Source organism: Clytia hemisphaerica, unplaced genomic scaffold, assembly GCF_902728285.1.
Source record: "Clytia hemisphaerica strain Z4C2 unplaced genomic scaffold, Clytia hemisphaerica genome assembly, whole genome shotgun sequence".
Taxonomy (NCBI): Eukaryota; Metazoa; Cnidaria; class Hydrozoa; order Leptothecata; family Clytiidae; genus Clytia; species Clytia hemisphaerica.
In genome coordinates, this window is record NW_027103682.1 from 43,774 (window position 1) to 56,109 (window position 12,336).

General features: G+C 36.7%; 1 protein-coding gene across 1 annotated transcript; it reads right to left on the reverse strand.

The window, feature by feature from the left end:
• Nucleotides 1-1,027: 1,027 nt before the first annotated feature.
• On the reverse strand, nucleotides 1,028-11,944 carry LOC136803795 (quinone oxidoreductase-like). The gene is made up of 6 exons (XM_067060520.1): nucleotides 11,795-11,944; nucleotides 10,764-10,919; nucleotides 8,711-8,874; nucleotides 7,882-7,933; nucleotides 7,156-7,401; nucleotides 1,028-1,489 (listed from the first exon to the last, which is right to left on the reverse strand). The coding sequence occupies exons 1-6, from the start codon at nucleotides 11,882-11,884 to the stop codon at nucleotides 1,223-1,225; spliced, it is 975 nt and encodes a 324-aa protein (XP_066916621.1). The 5' UTR covers nucleotides 11,885-11,944; the 3' UTR covers nucleotides 1,028-1,222.
• Nucleotides 11,945-12,336: the final 392 nt, after the last annotated feature.

Here is a 12,336-nt window from a genome sequence, read left to right on the forward strand (position 1 = left end):
TGATACTTCAACTTTACAATATTTACAGACTTTTCTTACGGTTTTACCCGGTAAGTACTATAAAGTCCTTCTTCAATATATTCTGTAAAAAAATACACGATGAAGTCAACTTGGCTCAGCTCAAAGCAATTTTGAAATGTGTACACTTCTCAAAATCTCCGCCAGTATAGATAATAAGTTTGTCTCGGCTTACTTCTGAAAAACTTATACCTGTAAAATTTACAAAATATAAAGCAAAGGGCATCGCACTGACTGAAACAGTATCCCTTAAAAACAATCATTAATAAATGATCAATAGCAAACATTAATTAATTAATGCAAAAATGAATACCAAATAAATTGGATATTAGAATATTGGAAAACACCCGGTATTTGATCAATAGTTTGTATTTAAATTATTTATCTCCTAATATATGAGGATTGGACAGAGATTCTTTTCAATAACTTCAGAATAAAATGAAAACACATTGCGAAACGTGATATCAAACACGTTTACGGCTACTTTTTCGGCCATACTCTAGTCAAGCATGCTAGACAACTAATGAGCCATTCCATTTTATATCCATACGAGACGAACATTTCCAGAAGGTAATTCGAGGGGGTGTTTTTCCATTTTTCCAAGGGGGAAAAAAGTTATTCTAAAATTTCCAGGGGATAAAAGACTGATTTTAGTTCGTCCAACCTCACTATACGATAAACCAGTTATCACATAATTCCTCGTGCTATTCTTGCTGTTATTGTTTTGTTAAATAAAGAGCAAAAATAAATCTCATATTGCACTCTTCACTATGCAATGACTAATACTTATCGCATACTTTAAGAGCAGAAACTTTCGCGGGCAAAAACTTTACTTTTGGAACGAATTCAGCGGATATAACTTTCGAGAATTTTAAAATGTTATTTTATTTTGCAGGCAAAAAAAAGGTATAAAAATGCACAAAAACTGAAAGTATAAAATGGCAAAAAAGTGTAATTTTCGCTGAAAAAATTTTGCGAATTTCTCGTGTAATTTCGTAAAATTGCTGCGTATAATGACGTATTATGGCAATGCATTTCTCAAGATAATCAAGTAAAAAATCTATGTACAAAAAATCATTTTTAAAAAAGCTCGAAAGAGAAGGGCTTAAGACTAAAAATACGTCATTTAAAAATCAAGAAGACTCCAATGAAAGCCTAAAAAGTTTTTGTAAATGACTTCAAACCTTTTGCGCATGTTGTAAAATCAAATCTTTAAAACCATTTGACCTTTAGCTCCTTTATTGGTGATAATTTCTTCGTGAGCTTGACCAATTTGTTGCAGCTCAAATGCTTTCCATAGAACAGGTTTAATCCATCCAGCCTGTAGACCTTGCTTTATATACTCTTTACACTGTAGGCTTTCTTCCAGTTCTTCCAGTGAAATTGCGCCAGCCATGACCCCCGTGACGGTGATTTCATTTTTCATCATCAGCCTCGGGTTGATTTCAACATTCCCACGGTTGCCAACGATCTAAAGGAAAGACATGAAGTCCTTAAAAGAATTTTTTGCGAAATTTCATATTCATTGACTTTTAAGAAGTTTGAAGAACATTTTCTTTTCTCGAGCTTACTTCGAAATTTTAAAGTTTTTTATTTTAGATTTTGAAATTTTGATTTTCATCACCACACGATGGTATAGAGGTTGTTCTGACGTTTTATGTCTGTTGAGTTTGTTCATCATTCACCTATTTCTGAATGGGATATAAAGCGTTTATAATTCTCAAATTTGTTTTAACATTTCTGTAATAGTAATTCACTCCAGAAGTCAAATTTATATAGTTTTTGTCCACTAGGGGGGGGGGTGAATTCCGCAAAACTTTGAAATCCAAGACATTATTTCCCCATGATTTCCAAATACTGAAATTCTAAGTCCGACAATTGAGATCGCCTCACTTTTAAAACTGGCCTTATCCTGATTGCAAAATGGCGACCGAATAGTTTGAAGTTTGGAAATATTTTTAAAGAGAAATCTTTTACATAGATTAAAAAAGACATAGGAAAGCTTTTGTCAAAATTTCTTTATATATAATCCTCGTTTAAAAAGATCATGATGAAATTATCCATTAAATTATAATATCTTAATATTTAAAATAAATAAAGGTTAAAATTGTCAAGCATGGGAGGGGAGAGCGCAAGGCTCCAAGAGAAATCCATGATTGTACCGATCGAAAAGGCTGATGGTTTCCTATTTCAATCACGGCAATCAAGGGCGAAAATAGGGAGAAAGAATAGGGAAAGCAGGAAATCGAGAGAGTGCCCCTCAGGTCGATAAATTTTCCCTCCATACGCTTACCTAATTCCTACACTCACTTTTCACATAGAATATTACCCGACTAAAACACTAAGATTTAAATATTTTAAACGTTTTGTTTCACAGTGTGGCTTTAAAAACAACCTCTTTGACAACATTTACGACTGGCCCTATACCGAACTCTTCTTCGCTGAACGACAAACAAGAAAATTTTTCAAAAGTTAAAAAATTGCCTGTGGACAGGGTGATATGAGCAGTGTGTTTTTACTTAATGCTGCTGAGCTGTTCTCGCGTACAGGTTTTTTTTATAAGAACGTCAAAAATTTTCGAAGCCTTCGAATGTTCTTAGTTTTTTGGATTTGAAGCCTAAAAATGTTCTTAAAATGTTCTTATTTTCAGCATCTTTTGAGCATTTTTATGTAATTTCTTAAGAAATTGCATGTTTTTAAGTCTCTAAAGCCTTAGTATGTTCTTAGAATGTTCTTAAATTTTTTGGCCTCGAAGCCTTATGTTCTTATATAGTTTGTTCTTATAAAAAAACGTGTACGTATCGTATATTTTCTTTTTAAAACTTTTGCGTTATGGAGAAACCAATGAAATGAAAGACAAATTTATTTTTATGAAAATATATTATTTCTCATAGATGAGGGAATATCGATATTTTCTTATACGACTGGTAATGTACCATCGCAGAGGGCACATAATGGCACTAACTGTGAAATGTCTTGCAAAGTCAAATAAGACGCTCGTTGAAATCAGATGATCGTTGTTGAACACCAGAGCTAAGATTACCCAGAAATAGAGTACAAACACTTTGCACAAGACATTGCACTTGAGTTGGTCGACGACGGAACCCGGCAAAGCATCGGTTCCTTGATTTAGCATTCGTGTAGATTTCTAATTGTTCTAGTTTGAGGAGGATTTCATTTTCACGTGTTTTGAAACGACGTTCAAAAGCCTCATACAATTCAATGCTCGAATCTTGTTGGGATATGGTTATTTTCAAATCCTGAATAGTCTTGTCGTCAAGATCCGACTTTTCCTCTGCCGTTTTGCAAATCTTGACCAGATCTATGATCTGATTGGACAATCTCTTGTTAGCCGATTCCTTTTCCTTAATGACGGTCTTTTGACGCTCAACTCGTTGCTCTAAAGTGTCTATCTTATCACTAAGGATGAGTTGATTGTCCGTTACACTCTCCAACTTCTGTAACAACGCAATACTGAGTTTGCTCAATTTTTCAGCTTGTTGCTCTTGATATTTACATTCTTGACTGACTCGAATAATCTCCACCTCCTTTTTGTTGCATTTCTTCTCAAGTTGCTCTGATTTTTGTGTTTCTATCTTGACTTTTTCATCCATCGTGGCACAGTGTGTTTGTCCACCAGCTAACTTTCTTTCTATCTCGATGAGACGTTGTTGTAAAGCTTCGATAACGTTTTGTTGGTCTTTGTTGACCAATTTAAATTTTTTGTTTTGCTCAACTTCATGCTCATACATAAGGCGATATTCATCTTCTCTACTGATACGACAATCAGCGAATTCCCTCATCGTGTCTTCAAATTTCAATAATCAGCGATAAAAATCCACGAAAAATACTTCTTCTGACTGCACTTGACAAATTTTGGAACCCAAATGAATAGTGAAACAATATTTGACGTCAGTTTTATTGAATCTTATATTATCGTGACGTCAACAATTAACCTCACAAAACAAAATTATTTTAAATTGGTGAAAGGCCAACATGTCTCCTCAAATTCCAGATTAGAAAAAAAACGCACACCAGGCTTGGATGTAGATTGGGTATGATTTAGGCTTATGAATGCCGGGTAACCCACGGCCTAATTTAACTTGAGTCCCGCTCGGGACTGTCTAGAACGACGTAGTTAGGAAGTCGAAATCGATGAAAAAAAAATTGATCGATGGTTTGATTTATACTATTATATAGTAAACGAGGACTAAAAGTTTCTCGTTACTATATATACTTTTACTTGAGTCCCGATTTTGCGTACGAAATGTTTGGATTCGGGACTAAATTAAAATTCCCGATTTGGCCTACGAAATGGTTGAATTCGGGACTCAAGTAAAAGTATATATAGTAACGAGAAACTTTTAGTCCCGATTTACCTTATGAACATATTGGATTCGGGACTCAAGTAAAAGTATATATAATACATATTTATTATCTGAGTCACTGAAAAGATGGATATGGCGGCTTGAATTTGAAAATCAGGGAAGTGTGGGGCAAATCTTTATTTATACGGACTAATTATAGCTTGTCTTGAAAATGTAAATTTCGGGACGGTCCCGAATCTGTCTATATAAAGGTTTGATTCGGGACGGTCCCGAATTGGTCTACGAAAAGGTTGAATTCGGGACTCAAGTAAAAGTATATATAGTAACGAGAAACTTTTAGTCCCGATTTACCTTATGAACATATTGAATTCGGGACTCAAGTAAAAGTATATATAATACATATTTAATATCTGAGTCACTGAAAAGATGGATATGGCGGCTTGAATTTGAAAATCAGGGAAGTGTGGGGCAGATCTTTATTTATACGGGCTAATTATAGCTTGTCTTGAAAATGTAAATTTCGGGACGGTCCCGAATCTGTCTATATAAAGGTTTGATTCGGGACGGTCCCGAATTGGTCTACGAAAAGGTTGAATTCGGGACTCAAGTAAAAGTATATATAGTAACGAGAAACTTTTAGTCTCGATTTACCTTACGAACATATTGAATTCGGGACTCAAGTAAAAGTATATATAATACATATTTAATATCTGAGTCACTGAAAAGATGGATATGGCGGCTTGAATTTGAAAATCAGGGAAGTGTGGGGCAGATCTTTATTTATACGGGCTAATTATAGCTTGTCTTGAAAATGTAAATTTCGGGACGGTCCCGAATCTGTCTTTATGAAGGTTTGATTCGGGACGGTCCCGAATTGGTCTACGAAAAGGTTGAATTCGGGACTCAAGTAAAAGTATATATAGCAACGAGAAACTTTTAGTCCCGATTTACCTTACGAACATATTGATTTCGGGACTCAAGTAAAAGTATATATAATACATATTTAATATCTGAGTCACTGAAAAGATGGATATGGCGGCTTGAATTTGAAAATCAGGGAAGTGTGGGGCAGATCTTTATTTATATACGGGCTAATGATAGCTTGTCTTGAAAATGTAAATTTCGGGACGGTCCCGAATCTGTCTATATAAAGGTTTGATTCGGGACGGTCCCGAATTGGTCTACGAAAAGGTTGCATTCGGGACTCAAGTAAAAGTATATATAGCAACGAGAAATTTTTAGTCCCGATTTACTTTACGAACATATTGGATTCGGGACTCAAGTAAAAGTATATAAGGCAACGAGAAATTTTTAGTCCCGATTTTCCTTATTTCAATATTTCTAAAGAAGGCGAAAATATTAGAACAAAAAATCCAAACAATGTATTCCGCCTTTTATAAAAAAATTCCCTTTCGAATGTTTCTAAAGAAGGCGTAATACATTACTATGGACTTACTGCCCTAACATAGTATTCCGCCTTCTTTAAAAAAATACGTTTTCGAGTGTTTCTAAAGAAGGCGGAATACACTACTTTGTACTTACTGCCCTAACATAGTATTCCACCTTCTTTAAAAAAATTCCCTTTCGAATGTTTCTAAAGAAGGCGGAATACACTACTTTGGAATTACTGCACTAACATAGTATTCCGCCTTCTTTAGAAATATACGTTTTCGAGTGTTTCTAAAGAAGGCGGAATATACTACTATAGATTTACTGCCCTAATATAGTATTCCGCCTTCTTTAGAAATATACGTTTTCGAGTGTTTCTAAAGAAGGCGGAATATACTACTATAGACTTACTGCCCTAACATAGTATTCCGCCTTCTTTAAAAATATACGTTTTCGAGTGTTTCTAAAGAAGGCGGAATACACTACTTTGGAATTACTGCACTAACATAGTATTCCGCCTCCTTTAAAAATATACGTTTTCGAGAGTTTCTAAAGAAGGCGGAATACACTACTTTGGAATTACTGCACTAACATAGTATTCCGCCTTCTTTAAAAATATACGTTTTCGAGTGTTTCTAAAGAAGGCGGAATATAATACTATGGACTTACTGCCCTTACATAGTATTCCGACTTCTTTAAAAAAAATACGTTTTCGAGTGTTTATAAAGAAGGCGGTATTCGGGACGGTCCCGATTTTGATAACAAAAAGGTTGAATTCGGGACTGTCCCGAACGTGTTAAATATGTGGCTAGATTCGGGACTGAATTAATATGGGTAGTGGAAAATTTTCGAAAAATTAATTAGCAGGGGGGGACGGCCATTAGGTACCCGAGAGTATTACAAACACGGACAATCATTTCCAAATATTTAAATCGGTATGGTACTTTTCCGGGCGTGTTACAATGACGTTGAAATCGGGTTCCGGCAAATTAGAATGGACTTATTTTAAACGCATAATGACGAGGGATCCCTAATGACAAAGAGAAGAGGAAGAGAATCGATTCCAAAGAAAACCCAAAAAGGTAAAGACATAAATTTATGGTTAAGTACAAAATCGACGAAAATCCTTTGTCTGAAAAGTCGAATGCCACTCGGGACTCAACTCCAATTAGGCCTAACCCACAAAATAGTATAAATGTTCGACGGTAACTCCACTGAAAATAATCAAATAAACTAATCCTCACTGGATTATGCTATTTTTCCCATCCCCACTAAATTTGCTGACTTGAAAACAATGGAATTTAAATCCCAAGCCATAAAAATATGGGAATATCAATCCTCATCGAGTTTCAGTCCGTTATTTTAACCCCCGTTGGCTAAAAAAGTCCTACCGGGTCGGTGAGAAGGGGGTACAACTTACTGCAATCCGTCCATTAGGTTCAATCAATTCTAAATCCGACTGGAGATTCACATTTGCAAGCATCTCAATAATGACGTTAATTTTCTCTCCACTTTTTGCAATCTTATCAATGTAGCCGTCTGTTCGGTGGTTAAAAACGGCATCTGCACCGAGTTTGACCAACATATCAGCCCCTTCAGTTGATCCAGCTGTTCCGATGACTCGACATCCAATGTTCTTACACATTTGAACACATGCATTACCAACCTTGGAAATAAAATAAAAAACTTTCAAATCAGATGAACTTGGGCAACAAATTGGTACCGTAGGATTGTTAAACTTTCTCAACCCCGGCTTATCATTCTTGGCGCATTTCCAGGATCTTACTGCTGCTTTTCCCAGGCATACTGGCAAAAAGAACTTTTGTGTTGCTTATAAAGGCGTGGACAGTTACGGTCCGTGAATGACCGCCTAACGAGTTGAGATTATTTTTTACTGAAGTCTCGGTTTCTTTCACGGTACAGTGGCGTCAAGAAACTTTAGCCGGAAAAGAGAAGCTTTAGTCATCCTACGATATGCAGCTAATAGGACAAATATAATATATGCAGGAGTACTAACGAACAGTTGCATTATAGACAAATAATGAGTTAGGTTGGAATAAACTTGGAAGAAGGGTTGAAAACAGTACTGTACTTCAGGATTAGTTACTTAGGGTATAAAAGCTTGGATCGAGTTATATTTTCTTACTCCTCCGGTCGCTCCATGGATCAAAACGGTTTCTCCTTTTTTGACATGTGCTCTAAAAAGAATGAACGGGAGTCGAAAGTGATTACATATGAAGAAGATAAACTTAAGCAGAGGTTAAAGCAATTTTGTGATTTTTAAGATTTTTGACCTATAGGGGTAAAATACACTAAAACCTTATCAAAATACGTTCTTCAATGTAAATCTTAGCCGAGGAGAGTGCACTTACTTTTGAAAGATAGCGCGGTAGGCGGTTCTATACGGGCCACCTATCATAGCACCAATTTCAAAAGATATTGAGTCAGGTAATTGTTCAACAATAGATTCATTGCAAAGACAAAATTCCGCGCTGGACCCTGTCAAACAACCACCAAACCAAACCCTGTCCCCAACCTAAAGTCAATGTTAAAACTATAAGAAGATCGATAAGTAAAAAATATTTTGTTGAGGTGAGGGTTATGACGAATAATAGATATCTTGAGTACACACTAGTAGCTTCTCCCAGTAAGATGAATCTGTCATTTTATTCATAACAGAGGTCTTAAAGGACATCATTTAAGGTATCTCCTACCATTTGCTTGAACAGCATTTTTAAATAAAAGAAAGAACAACTTTTTCTCCCTCCCGCGCCATGCGAGCGCATATGTTTAGAAATTCTATTGCTTTTTCGGCTTTGTCAGCAAAGAGGGGCGCCACTTTTTTATATCATGAAAAGAAAATCTTTAATGAAAACCATCCTCAAATATCCTACTGGTTTCAATACCAGATGTAATGTATACAAGATAGGCCAGTTTCCCTCAATAACCCACACTCACAACGAATAATGTCGTACTTTTGAAAGATGGCTCTATATGCAGTCATATAGGGCGTTCCAATCATAGCACCCACTTCAAAGGAACTTGGCTCAGGTAGTCCACCCACGGCTTCTTCGTTACAAAGACAATATTCTGCACTTGATCCTGTCAGACATTTCACAAACCACACTCGGTCACCTTCCTGCAAGAATTATTTTCAAATATTTTCGAGTGGGGGGCGTACGGCAATCTGGAATCCCGTCATCCCGTAAATTTTTCGCGGAAATCCCGTCATCCCGTGGTTTTTTTCCGAAAATACCGATCCCGTGAAGAATTTTCGTAAAACCAAGAAAGGTAAATCATAGTAACAGAAGGGTTGCTCCCCCTTCAATGGGTCAATCCGTTACGCCGATCTACCTTGCCTTATTATTTATACCTTCCCAGCTGGCACACAACGTTGTTTCTACGTTTGTCTAACGTTATATATGAACGTTATGAACGTTAGATGGACGTTGAAACACCCGGGGGGGCACTCGATTTTGAAAACGATCGTACATTCGGCCAAAAATCAGGTCTATAAAATCGGACCCTTACAGTGCCGGAAAATTTCTCAAATTTTACCTCAAAATTTGATATTTTCTCAAATTTTACACCCTTAGAGTGCACTTTTTCCCACTTGCTCACAAATCAACTCTTGCAGTGCACTTAATTCCAAAGTCCAAAAAACCTACTCTTAAGGGCCGCACGTCCGGTATAGGTCACTTACCTGGAGTGCCCCCCTCCCCGGGTTGAAACAACGTTATGTGCCAGCTGGGTTACATTTTTGGGAAAGCTTTACCCCTCCCCCTTTCTAATAGGGTAGTTCACACTGAAGATTTAAAAGAGGAGGTTTAAGATGGCACAAACAAACACGTTATACATTTCTTCTCATGAAAAGAGAATGCTCTCAACAATTTGCCAATTGCCTCCAAAAACGTTGCTGTGTGGACTATTGTTGATGCTATCTTTATACAAGACGTTTGTAGTCCACAATATAAAGAACATTGTCAAACAAGTATTCGAATATTTAAAGCCCTGTTTACACTTTAACTCTCTGGTTGTGGTGAGAATTGCGTACCGGCTGTACCGTCCTTCTATTATTTTTACCGAAATACCGTAGATTTTTACTCAAAATACCGTATCCCGAGATTGAAATCTGACAAATACCGTCACCGTGGGTCATCTGAAATCCCGTCATCCCGTAGTTTTTTTTCACAAATACCGTTATCCCGTGTTTAAAAAAGCCTTATCCCAGATACCGTGAAACCGTACGCCCCCCATTTTCGAGTGTAGACCATTATAAGTAAAAAACTATGTTACTGAGGTAAAATTCATAGCTGAGGTTAAGGCTTGGGGACAGAAGTTTTTTTCGCGTTGATGCAATGCGACATGCTCTATCCCACCAACACAGAAAAGTGCGTGTCTCATGGTTTCTTTTTTGTTTCATGGGACAAAAAGTGAGGGAAATACCCAAAAGACACGCTAATTTTGTGCCTGGGACAATGGAGCAATACTGATTCGAAATAATTTCGCTTCATTCTCCCAGGGACAAAAGTGAGAATTCACTTTTATTGGTACAGAGAAAAATGGGGTGGAGACGCTTTCTCGTCGTTTCAGGTTGGTGGGATGGAGCAAGTTGCATTGCACCAACGCAAAACAACTTCTCGTGTCCCCAAGCCTTTAGACGAGGGATAGAAAAAAAATAAATGTGAAATCTCAGTTAAATCTTCAGCCTCGTTTTGAAGCTGAAATGTAACCAAGTGTTGTGTGCAAAATTTAACCCTAATTAAACAGATGAGATGGAGTTTTTATAAGATACTTTAATAATGGTCATTTGAAGTAATAAAAATGACGCGTTCTTTATAAAAAGTAACACAAGTGTTTTATTACTGGTTAACGATCAACCAAATTAATCCATCTCGTCCCCAATTAAACCATTTTCAGGTCTCTAGGTTCACAAACCAGGGGAATTATATATTAAATCATTTTTCAGTGCTAAAACTTTACAGGTAATGCTTAAAAAAATGCAGATTTTTGGATAAAATTTCTTACCTTAATTTGGGTAACTTGATCACCGATCTGGTGCACGATACCGGATCCATCATAGCCCGGTGTAAAAGGGAATTCCGGAGTAGCTTTTCCGAATGCCCCGCTACGGATGTACGTATCTACGGGATTCACACCGGCGTATTTAACGTTGATCAGCACCTGACGAGAAAATGTTTTTTTTTAGTTTTCCTTAAAATTGAATTGACATTGAATACCATTGAATGCGGATAGATATAATGCTCGGTAGACAGAAGTCTTCCAAAGACTTTCTTGCAGGGGCCGCGGCTCCACTTTGAAAGTGATAGGGTTATGATATGCACCATCATGGTTGGGGCCGACGGGCGAAAATTTTTGAATTTAGCCCTTCTAGGTCGCCTAAAACAGTTTGCTTCAACGCTATTAAACAAATTTGACTTGATTAGTAAATTTTCTTTTACTTGGAAAAAATGTGGTCGGACCAAGGCCCGACTGTCCCTCCCCCCCCGGTGCCGCGGCACCTGTCTTGAGAAGCAAGCTTCCACACGCGGTTATGCAAGGCTCAACAGTAGTGTTTTAAGTACTCTGATGGCAACATCAACCTAAGCTGTTGTCTTACAACCACAAAACTTAGCCACATGACATAAATGAAGCTAATAACCACTACAATCACCGCCAAAATTTTGACAATTTTGGATATTTTAACGTTTTTCAGAATTAAAAGCTCGGGCGAGAATTTCGGGTTCCCCAGAAAAGACAATCTCAATAAGTGATGGACAAAGACACTTTAAAATTTGAAGATACAGATGGACTTAGGCCCTTTGAATTTGTCATTGACTTGGGCCTCTTTAGATTTGAGCGAGACCTAGACTTAGACCCCTTTAGCACTAGGGGCTTGGACTAAGGTCTACACTCCTTTGAAAATAAGGTATTGTGTAGTGCTTATTAACGTTTGAAGCCTTGTGACTTGAAAATAGTAAAACCTAATACACTTCAGTCTGCCGGTGTTATGGAGGTGAAAAAAAAGTAAACATCTTATGTAAAGATCTTATATCTACCTGTTTCCCAGTAGGTGTTGGTTTTGGAAGATTGGTGACAAGTTTCATGACATCAATTGTACCAAGTTCTGATATACTTATTCCCCTCATTATGTTTTCGTTGTTTTTTTGTTTTTTTAAATTTTGTATTCAATTATCTTTATTTATGTGCTGAAAGAGAAGATCGTAGAGTAACATCATTTTTGGATGGCTGGTTTTTAAGCTTTAATGGAATGAAACATGGCCACGGCAGCAAAAAATTGTTACTCCAATTTTAGCGAAGGTTGTCGTATGATTGCTTTAATGATTTGGACAAATCTTTGTCACTAGAATCTGTTGAGAGCCTTAAGTAATAAAAGAATGTTACTTAATTTTCTTTTATGGCTCATTTTTCTCTCTTAAAATCTTTTTACTCTTGGAGGATGTTTGTTGAGGTGAAACAAAACCAGCATCAGATGTCCACCTTTTGTTACAATCCTCCCAAAAAATCAGAAAAAATTAGAAAAATCAGAAATAGCATCTTAAAGAGACATAAAAGTACTGACGAAATTTGTAAACAAACC